General features: G+C 37.6%; 1 protein-coding gene across 1 annotated transcript in view; it reads right to left on the minus strand.

The window, feature by feature from the left end:
- LOC131958924 (formin-like protein 1) overlaps positions 1–12,064 on the minus strand; it is a 46,637-nt gene that overhangs the window by 23,896 nt on the left and 10,677 nt on the right. The window contains exons 3-6 of the mRNA XM_059323996.1: positions 2,888–2,971; positions 2,544–2,627; positions 1,387–1,460; positions 538–621 (exon numbers count right to left, since the gene is read on the minus strand). Of these exons, the coding sequence (XP_059179979.1) occupies positions 538–621; positions 1,387–1,460; positions 2,544–2,627; positions 2,888–2,971 (326 nt within the window). The remainder of the gene's footprint in view (positions 1–537; positions 622–1,386; positions 1,461–2,543; positions 2,628–2,887; positions 2,972–12,064) is intronic.

The raw sequence follows: 12,064 nt of genomic DNA on the forward strand, positions 1-12,064 counted from the left end.
GAGACACAGAGACAGAGAGTCAGAGACACAGAGTCAGAGACATAGAGTCAGAGACAGAGAGTCAGAGACAGAGAGTCAGAGACACAGAGTCAGAGACAGAGAGTCATAGACACAGAGTCATAGACACAGAGTCAGAGACACAGAGTCAGAGACACAGAGTCAGAGACAGAGAGTCAGAGACAAAGAGTCAGAGACAGAGAGTCAGAGACACAGAGTCAGAGACAAAGAGTCAGAGACACAGAGTCAGAGACACAGAGTCAGAGTCACAGAGTCAGAGACAAAGAGTCAGAGACACAGAGTCAGAGACATAGAGTCAGAGACAGAGAGTCAGAGACATAGAGTCAGAGACACAGAGTCAGAGACACAGAGTCAGAGACAGAGAGTCATAGACAAAGAGTCAGAGACAAAGAGTCAGAGACAGAGTCAGAGACACAGAGTCAGAGACACAGAGTCAGAGACAAAGAGTCAGAGACAGAGAGTCAGAGATGAGCTGAGAGTGAGAGGAGAGAACAGAGTTATAGATGAATAGTGACGTACGTGACGGCGCTGTGAGCGAAGGAAAGATAATCCACCAGAACGTCTAAACCCTGATTCTCCTCGTTCAGGAACTCCTGAGCCCAGCTGCAACCAGAGACACACTTTAACTTCACAACACTCACATTTAACCCTCTGGAGTCCATGAAACAATCTGCACATCACTTCTTCATGACGTGAAGACATAAAAATGAAGCAACATTGAGATTTTGATGACATTCAGCCAAGTAAAACCGGTGATATTGTCAAATATATTTAGTATAAACTATTGAACTAGATATTATCCTCATTTTACCTGTTATATGTTATTGATGCAACCTGTATTCATAGTTGCAATATTTAAAATTCTGTGTTTTGAAACATAATTTTCAAGATCAGATTTTATGTTTCCTCAGTTTCTTTTGGGTTCAAAAGTTTGATCAAGTAAGTCAAAGTTAAAAATGAATTATCAGGACCTATAGGTGAGGTTTTGCTGAAAAAACTGATACCAACATGGCATGGTAAAGATATTTTAACAGATTTTTTAACGGACATAATAGCCCAAGATTTCAGAGGGTTAACATTTAAATATTACAAACAAAACAAAAAACAAACAAGTTCTAACATCAGAATCACATCTTCTACTAAAAAGTTTCAAAATAAAAGTCTTACACGTTCCATTTATTCTTTAATGTGTAAACTAATTAAAACGTATGTGTCTGAGAAGCTTTATTAATTGTTCAATCATCTTGACGCTGTAATATATCGCATTGATGTAGATAAATCTCCTCCAGAGTCTCTACAGAAAGTTTCATTTGTCAGACTTTAATTCCTGTGATATAATCAGCTGGTGTTTGTTTGAAGGAGACTGACCCGATGTGGTTGGTGCGGAGGGAGATCTCCAGCTCTCGGAGGATTTGAGTCGACTCCTGAACTCGTCTCTTAAACTGAAACACAGAGGAAGTAAGAGAACGCTTCATTACTCAGGAATTTAAAAGATGTGAGGACAGTTTTTACAGGCTGTACAGACGTTTAACATGGAATTATGATGCAAGAAAAGCTTCCTGTCTGTCAGGAAACAAACAATAATTTCTTGATACCAAAAAGCACAATTATTATATATAAACTGATGTTTTTTCTATGATCTTTTAATAGTGGAAAAAACAAAACACCTCATCTATAAATACTCACCTGAGAATATATTCATCAACATTTTTAAATGGGTTAAATTAAAATAAAAAAATTTTGGCAAAACCTTCTGGTCAGGATATACATTTACACACTGTGTCATTTAATTTCAATATTATTTTCTTAAAATTTGACTCAAAACAAGTTAAATTAGAGACCACAGATTAGAAACCTAAATATTTATTCTATTATTATTATTATTATTATTATTATTATTATTATTGTTGTTATTATTTTTTATTTATTTTTTTCTCATTTTTTATGCAATCACATTAAAACATTCAAACAATAAACACTGAATAATAAAAAAACTCTAATTATTAATTAATGATAATAATAATAATGATTATTATTACTATTAATAATAATAATAATAATAATAATTAATTCACAGTTTTCACTGTGACAATTAATAATAAAGTTTTTACTGCAAACCCAGTTACAGACAACAGATTATCAGATACCTATATATATATATATATATATATATATGTATATATTTTTTATTATTATTTTTATTATTTCTTTGATCTTGATCTTTGAACAATTCAGTCAAAAAGGTTAGGTGTATCAATTATAGTTTTTATTCTTTGCCATAAAAAGGTGATGAGATGAGATTAAAAAAAATATGTTGGTTATCATTATTATTATTTTTTTCGATATTATTTTTATCAAATTATTCTTGATTACTTTTTTTGATCTCCCAGCTAAACAGTTTGGTGTATCGACAAGTAAATTTCTCAGGAAATATGCTGATAACAGAAACACAAACTGAACTTGAGACTGAAATATCTGCTGTTAGTGTGTGTGTGTGTGTGTGTGTGTGTGTGCTGCTGTCGAACCTTCCTGCTGACTCCTCCATGGTCCAGGTGACTCTTCAGCTTCTCCAGGTAGGCCGATGGAGGATTCTTCACCTGGAAACGCTCCTAACACACACACACACACACACACACACACACACACACACACACACACACACACAGAGCAGTAATTACCTGTGATTGCTGCAGGTTCAGAGCTCTCAGCTGCTCTCAGACGTCTTGTTTTTATGTTAATGGGGCTGATGTTAACGAGCTATCAGAGATCAGTGATGAGTGTTCGGCTGCAGCAGCTCCACCTGCTCCACTCGGAGTCCTTCAGACAGTCTGTCGGGTCTCTTTTTGATATTTGTAGAGAGCAGACTCACCTGGTCACAGATCAGGTCCCACTTCTTCTCGTTGTCGTACTGACTGAGGATCTTCACCTTGTCTGGAGGAAGATTCATCGTGTTCTGGAAACAGACAGAAAGAGGGAAAAAAACACAGAAAACGTGAATCTGCTGCAGGACGGGAAATAATTGAGATATTTGGTCATTATTAATCTGGTCTGACAATGTTTATTAGGGGTTTTAAGGATCAGGAGTTGTATAAAGGAAGCTGATTTAATCAATTCGACACAGTCAAAATACATGTAAAAGTCATTATACTCAAAGGAATAATCAGACACAATGTTAACTCTCTGGAGTCCATGAAACAACCTGCACATCACTTCTTCATAACGTGAAGACATAAAAATGATATTTAGTATAAAAATATAGAACTAGAGATTATCCTCATTTTACCTGTTATATGTTTTATTTGCATATATTTTAATATTTGCAACATGCACATTTCTGTGTGTGTGAAACATAATTTTCAAGGTCAGATTTTATGTTTTCTTTTGTTTCTTTTGGGTTCAAAATTTTTATCAAGTAAGTCAAAGTTAAAAATTAATTATCAGGACATATAGGTGAGGTTACGCTGAAAAAACTGATACCAACATGGCATGGTTAATATTTTTCAACAGATTTTTAATGGACATAATAACAAACTTTCCCGGTAGTTCAGCAGTCAGAGTAGGAAGAATTAAGGACGACACAAAGCATCTTAACTGAATCATTTCCAACATGCAGGTGAGTTGTTTCTGACAGGATAATTGCAGCCTCAGCAGTCTTTTCCTCGGCTGGACGCCTGTTCAGCAGCTCGTTCAACCAGCTCAGTTACAGCAGAGAAACAGGAATGTGTGTCAGGCTGCTGCAGCTGCTGAGTGTTTACACACACCTGTCGCTCTGCACATTTTCAATATGCACAGGGAAGAACTTGAGCAGGAATGCAGAAAAATAGCAAAAATCTTTTTTCACTTAGGTGTTTTTGCCTGGCTGAGGAGAAAAAGTTTGTGCAGCTATAAAAGCAAAGTGCAACAAAGTACAACGGTGCTGATTCAGTGAATAAATGATGACGTACATTAAGTTTTTGCTCCGATAAATAGAATCAAACTGTCTCCTCGTCCTTCACAGATCTGATGTTACTGTCCTCATATTAATAATATGAAACAAGTGTTATTTACATCCAGTTTTCTATATTTACACCCTTTGAGCTTCAATGGTGTTCTTTTTATTACTTGTTTTGCCCTTTTACACAATGATTTAATAGTTTTCTGGTTGGAAAAGTGCCACCACACTGTAAAAAATAATCTGTTTAATTTACGGAAAAATATTGCCAGCTGTGGTGGCCAGAACTTCACCGTAAAAATTAATGTCTAATACGTTGATATACCATCTTAAATTTTACGCCGTATTTCTGATGTATTTGACAGTGTTGTACTGTTTTTTCTACAAACATTTTTCACAGTGCACCTTCTGCTTATCTTGATAAACAAAAACTCCAAAACAAGAATTCATTAGAATTTCTTTTTTTCTGACTTTCTCACAATTCATTTAATATTTGTGATACATTTGGATGGAAACCTGACGAACTTTCAGCAGTTCAGCCTTTTATTATCAGAGGCTGTATGAATAATGTTATTATGCACATTTCCAACTTGCACATAAAAAACCCAAGGAAAAAAGTCTTGCAAAAAAAGTTTTTACACTTGTCTAAGGAGGAAAAGTTTGTGCAGCTATAAAAGCAAAATGCAACAAATGTATTACTAGTTTTGCCCTTTTACACAATGATTCAAAGTTTACAATGGTAAAAATGTGGGTCCCTCAAGAAAAAAGTTGGGAACCACTGTTCTAGACTAGCCTGGGTATACCCATACTGCCTTGCGCGCTCGATTTCATTTTGAACCTGCAGGCAGTCTGGCAACAAAGGCCGTTTCTTAGCCCTGTTTTAGGGATCCAATCACAGAGCGGGGAGGGACGGCAAAACGATGACGCGTACTACTCGGCAGATAGAAGCTTGTAGTTTTGTAGTTTTCTTACGGCTCCAACATGGCTGCAGCAGACGCCAAGCTCTCTTTGGATCTAGCTGACGGCGTTTTAAATAGTTTAGAGCGAAAGTTTATTTTAAAAGAAGAAGAGAAAAGGGATGTTTTAGCCTTGCTTCCGACAGGATTTGGCAAAAGCCTAATCTACCAACTAGCCCCGCTACCGCTCACTGCTGTAACGCCGGTGATCTCGCTACGAGCCGGGGGACAGCGGAGCCGCCCAGAGACCCGCAGCAGCTTGTTTATTGCCCATAAAATCAGTGGATGTGTGTGGCTGAATGACATGAGGGGGAATAAGGCGTAAAAATAAATAATCTTGCAAGAACTGGAGAAGCAAAGCAGCAGCAACACTCTCTCACAGACACACACACAGACACACACACACACACACACACACACACACACACACACACACACACACACACCAACACTACCGGTAGACTGTGAGCAGCCAGAGCCAGAACATGCTGCAGAAAAACGTTGCAGAAGCAGAATTGAGCATTTTAGTCTCAAAGTAGAGATGGGCTAGTCTGACTATGTAAACATCAATTTCTGTCGCTCTATATACATCATCTGGTATAACTGATATGATTGGCTAAGAGCTACCTACAGACGCTTTGGATAGACATTCGTATCGCCCAATAAACGGCTCTGGAGGATCGTAAACCACACCTCCTCTACGGAGAAATGAACGGCTGGTGGCCAGACTAGATCTCATTTGTGATTAGTCTGGTGTTAGCCAGGCTAGTTCTAGATAGTTTAGAGGGAAAGTTTATTTTAAAAGAAGAACAACGTTTGGCTTTACGCTCCTTTATCACCACTATCATTTGTAATATAGTCTGGCGTAAGCCAGGCTATATTACAGTAGTGGATGGAAACAAGAATTCATTAGCATTTCTTTTTCCTGATTTTCTCATAATTCAGTTAATATTTGTGATACATTTGGATGGAAACCTGCAGAACTTCTCATTTTATTAGAGGCTGTAAAAATAAGATTATTAAGCACATTTTCAACTAGCACATAAAAAACCCCAAATGAAAATTCTTGCAAAAACACTATCTGAGGTGGAAAAGATGGTGTGTTGATAAAAGTGCAGATTTGTCTCATAAATGATGACGGTGAGGTCTGCAGGTCTTCAGTTTCTGTTAGTCGGCTAATTCTCGTCTCGTCTGATAAAAAACGTGCAGAGCAAAGAGGAAGAGGGAAGATAAAAGAAATGTCATATTTCCATCCAGTTTCTACTTTATCTTTCACTGTTCAAGCTCGGCAATTTTTGCAAAACTTGGGTAAAATGTGCAACACACTTTGATGGAAACCTGACGAAGGACAGACGAGAAACTGCTTTAAGCAAAGAAACATGATTTGATTGCTTGTACTTGTCTTGTCTTTAAAAACAAAAATTACAACACATATCTCCCTTTTCATGGCCCTGGAAGCTGGAAACATGTATTTCAAATAAAAAAGTAATTAAAATATATTACAAATGGTCCCCGGACATCCCAATAATAGTGGACCTATAAACTGCCATAGAAACAACATGACAACAGACAGACAGAGGGGCCTCCTCAGGTCCCTGGGAGCCTCTTCAATAATGCATGGTCATTACGGCTGCTGTCTGAGTCACTGTGAGTCAGATTATAATGAACACAGTAACAGAGAGATGCTGACTCTCCTCAGAAACTGAGAACAAGCTGCCAGATTAAAATAACTCAACAAACTTTATCTGTGAAGTCAGAACGTGCAGCAGATCTGTGATAAGAATCATCCTGAACTGAACTGATGAGGAAAGAGACCAAATACAAAAAGATAAAAAACAATAAGAAATTACTTCTCTGGTTTTATTCAGTTTTAGTTTCTAAGAAGTCCTGATGGAAGATTCTCACCACACACCCACACACACACACACACACACACACACACACACACACACACACACCCACACACACACACACACACACACACACACACACACACACACACTGTAACACATACACACACACACACACACACAAACGCACACACACACACACACATTGTAACACATACACACACACACACACACACACACACACTGTAACACATACACACACACACACACACACAAACGCACACACACACTGTAACACACACACAAATGCACACACACTGTGTAACACACACACATGCATGTACACACACACACACACACACACACACACACACACACACACACACACAAACACTCTCTCTCTCAGTATCTCTTCTCTTTAATAACTACATTTCCTGCTTAAATCTGATCTGAGTCTCTCCTCTGTCCGCCTCCTCGCTCTCATCTTCTCACTTTGCCTCCTGCTGCGCCACGAGGGTGGCGAGCAGCGAGCAGAGCGAGGAGTCGAGGCGTCAAGGCGTCGAGGCGTCGAGGCGTCGAGGCGTTGTGGTCTGGGCCTGCTGAGGAATGTCCAGCCGTGGTTTCTCCAGAGATAATCTCCGTCTGAACCGCTTTAGTTTCTACACTCAGCGCTCTGTTTTCTGTTATTCCTTCCACTGTTTGTGTTTTGCTCTCTCGGCTCTTTAATAACTGTTTTTTAATTATATTTAAATTGTTTTTTTATGTCATTCACTTTGAACTGCCTTTTTACTGAATAATAAACCTGCCTTGCCGTCTATAATATTAATTAATTATACAATTATTCTGCATTTTTAGAGCCACCGAGGCTCTTTTTAAAATCTTTCCTGAGGCTGTTAAACAGTGAAACACACAGAGAGAAAACAGGACACAGGATCAATGTTGTGGTTCAGCTGATGTGAATCTAATAAATCAGTCTGATGAATGGAGCCGCTGATCGATACAGACCGGCTCCATCTGACCTGCTGGACCACAGAAACAGCCTCAGTTCACTCTCATACTTTTACATGAAAGATTTAAATGGTAAATGTAACTTTTGTGGATTAAAATGTCTAAAATGACTGAGATTTGTGTTGAGTTGTGTCCTTACTTCAATCTGAAATGTTTCCAACAACTTTAAAATCCAGAAAAAATTGTAATTTTAATGAAGGTTGCATGCCAATAGAGTCATATTCCCTTCATGTATGTGTCAGTGTTGTGGTTTTCTGGAAGAACTTGTCATATATTAACTTTATAATCAGTTTTTAGTAGAGCCCGACAGATAAATGGGCTGTCAGATAATGTCGGTGTGTATGTGTCTGATATGTGCCGTTATGAACGCTTTCATGACACAAACTGTCATGCAGAAAATGTTGCTTGGTGTGATTTAGAAAAAGTCATCGGTCTCAAAAATCCCAAAGTTTTATATTAATTTATTTCTGGTCTTAAACTGGAAACTTCTCAACTGCCCCCAAAACCTCCCACACAGTATTGTCACTGCCATCGCTGTTGCAAAAAAGACAACCTGCAAAATAGAAGACTTCGAGCTGAAATTTTTGCTGTTGGACGAGTAAATAAACATCCCAAAAATGCCTTTTGTGCAGCATAAAACAGTCATAATGACATAAATCATCAAAAATGTGTTGTTTGCAAGAACATGTTTGCAGTCTCTCCTGTCCTCTCCTCTCTGCTCTGTGTAAACGGCCTCTCCTGTCCTCTCCTCTCTGCTCTGTGTAAACGGCCTCTCCTGTCCTCTCCTCTCTGCTCTGTGTAAACAGCCTCTCCTGTCCTGTCCTCTCCTCTCTGCTCTGTGTAAACGGCTCCTTCTGTCCTCTCCTCTCTGCTCTGTGTAAACAGCCTCTCCTGTCCTCTCCTCTCTGCTCTGTGTAAACGGCTCCTTCTGTCCTCTCCTCTCTGCTCTGTGTAAACAGCCTCTCCTGTCCTCTCCTCTCTGCTCTGTGTAAACGGCTCCTTCTGTCCTCTCCTCTCTGCTCTGTGTAAACGGCTCCTTCTGTCCTCTCCTCTCTGCTCTGTGTAAACAGCCTCTCCTGTCCTCTCCTCTCTGCTCTGTGTAAACGGCTCCTTCTGTCCTCTCCTCTCTGCTCTGTGTAAACAGCCTCTTCTGTCCTCTCCTCTCTGAGAGAACCAAGCTGCAGCAGGGAGAGGAAGAAAGATGTTTCCTGAATACAGAAACACTCTGATGTCCCATGAGAAGATCGATGAATTATCATGAGAACAGAAACAGTTTGCAGCAGAGGCTGAATAATCACTGCTGTTCTTCTTCTTCTGCAGAACTACAGACGCTGCAGCTGTCTGCATGGAAACTCATAAACACATGTTACTGTCACATTTACTGGACAGAAAAGAGCTCGGAGCAGTAAATGCACTATGATAAACATTCATAATATATCAGGATATTTAGGATATTTAGAGATGGATGATCGTCACAATAAAGATAATAATCAATAAACTGGCAGCACATTCATCACAGTGCTGCTGCTCACCTGCAGAAATCACCAGTTTTATTACAAAAGGATATTACAGTGTCATTTTTTTTTATGTGTGTACATGCATATTTTATTTTGTGCGCGCAGTGCATTTTATTTATTCTATTTTATTCTATTTTAATTCATTCTATCTTATTGTACTTTATTGTTCTATTGTTTACTTTATCTCTTTTTATTGTGCTTTTATTGTGTTTTCTATTTATTATTGTGCAGCACTTTGCAAAACTTTGTGTTTGCTAAAATTGTGCTACATAAATAAAGTGGATTGGAACATTTTTTCAGATTTTTGTTTGGTTTTCCATCTGTGGATTTATATATGGAACTATTGTTGTTATTGCTGTTGTTTTAATGTCATTTGACATGAATCTTTTACATGTTTTTATGTTGTTTTAGTGCACCTAAAGTAAGACACTTTGATCACTGTGTGACAGACATAAAGCTTTTTAAATCTAAAATTTTGAAAAGGAACCAAAAGTGAGTCGAGCCGAACCATGCACTGGATAAGATTGGATAACTGGATTAGATATTGATATTTTGGATTCGTCTATTTGTTAATAACGGTGTCTGGTGCAGCATGTGTTGTGTTATTTCTCAATCTCAAATGTTTCCAACAACTTTAAAATCCAGTTTCGTGTGGTTGTCTGTCAGCGGCGTCATATTCCCTTTGTGCATGTGCCAGCCTTATTATTATCATTAATTGACTTTATATTCAGTTTTAAGTAGAGCCTGTCTATGTCATGCAGAAAATGTAGCTTGGACCTATCTCTTCCAACAATACCTCGGTTAAGTCATGGTCACCTAACATATATATTTAAAAAAAAAAAAAAAAAAGCTCTTATTCTTTTCTCTTCTTTTCTTCTTTAACATATAGCACTCCTTTAGCGATGACAGCTAGCTCTTAAAGTTATGTACTTACTTGATTCTATGTCTAGTACCCTCAGGTTGAATGCACTTATTGTAAGTCGCTTTGGACAAAAGCGTCAGCTAAATGACATGTAATGTAATGTAATGTTGGCGTCAAGGTTAAAATTGTTTTGGATTTTTCATTGGTTTTAGTTTTAATTTTGTTGTGAACTTTTGTTTTCAAATTCAGTTAGTTTTGATTCGTTTTTAGAGTGAGTTTGCTAGTTTTAGTTTAGTTTTTATTTTCTGAAAATGCTTAGTTTTAGTTTATTTTTTATTAGTTTTAGTTTTTTTGTAATGGGTTATGTGTTGGGTGTGAGATTCAAAGAAGTCATAATAAATTTTGCCTTTATTTCCTTTGGTTTATCCATCTCAGCCACAATAAGGTTATTAACTCTCTAACTGGCGCCTCTCCTGGAAGCCCACAAAGCAGGAGTACACACACTCAGCGGCGGAGAAATAGAAACACTGGATTATGTATAAAAAAGTTGACAAAGACGAAAACGAAGGACATTTTCACTATAATTTTTGTTAGTTTAAGTTAGTTTTGTGACCTCACAATACTCGTTTTCATTATTGCGTTAGTTTTCGTTAACTATAATAAGCTTGTTTGGCGTGATTTAGAAATCTGTTCTTCAGGAGGTTTTTGCTTATTGTGTTGCACTGAATGTTTTTTTTACATCAACAATTACACAAACGCCTGGAACACGTCGACCTAGAACCAAAAGTGAGCTGAATGGAGGCGAACCATGCCCTGGAACAGAGCGTTGGATATTGATATTTTTGCATTCATCCATTTCATAATAACTGTGTCTGGTTCAGCTTCATCACATGTTGTTTCCCTTTGGTTCAGTTTATTGGCAGATCCACTCTGAGCCAATAAACTGCACTAAAGGAGCTTCACTGTGTGGACCTTTGTTTGTGTTTTCATTGCTATCAATGGGCCCACCACCTGCTTTTAATGGGATTTGAATGTGTGCGGTCAATATGCACAGTTTTCCTGCAGGCTGGTTTAACATGGAGGTCAGACAAGTTCATAACAAACTGACAAAACCAGTTCTGATGTCTGCAGACTTCTGTCCGTGCAGTGTGCAATATTACAAGAACTTCAATCCACATACAAGAGATGTATTTTATGATCTGGGCTAAATATATAATCCTACTAAACCAGGGGGAGGCAACCTGAGGCAACAAATTATACGGAATTAAACAGTTTTTTATTTACATATAAATGTTAATTTATCGTTGGTGTAGGCCCAAAGCAATTAGTATTCTTCAGTTGTAAAAATGTGTCAAGTATCTATGAAATTAAAATATGTTTTAACTTTTAAGTCAACTAAAATGCTTACGAAAGTCTAGAGCCCGGCGCCTTAAACTCTAAATATTACCAACTTCAAGTCGAGTTTTGAGTTGCTGACAAAGTCAAATTAACCCTATAAAGCCGAATGTTCATCATATTTGATACATGAGCTTTTGAGACCTCTACATCATCAGTATGATATTTTTTTTCCTAAAAATTTTGATGTATACAATCAGATACATGCAGTACCACTAATCCACTAGGGATCAATTTTGTGAAAACTGCATTTCAGCAGATGTTTGATGTTGTGTTACATGGAAATGTTTTATTTTGTATGTTTGGAAGCAAAGTCAAAGTTTTAAGAGGTTAAAAATGTTAGATTAGAATTTATATATGCAAATTGATATTTATTTATTTTTATTTGTCATCAGGTTCAATTAACACTCCAGTCTAAAAAAATATAATTTTCTGGCAATTATTTCATGGTTCAGGCTTTATAGGGTTAAGAAAATGCTATTATTAAATGCTCATTATGACCTATTAGTGATGCTGGCAGGCACATT

The sequence above is a fragment of the Centropristis striata genome, chromosome 21 (assembly GCF_030273125.1).
Source record: "Centropristis striata isolate RG_2023a ecotype Rhode Island chromosome 21, C.striata_1.0, whole genome shotgun sequence".
Classification (NCBI taxonomy): Eukaryota; Metazoa; Chordata; class Actinopteri; order Perciformes; family Serranidae; genus Centropristis; species Centropristis striata.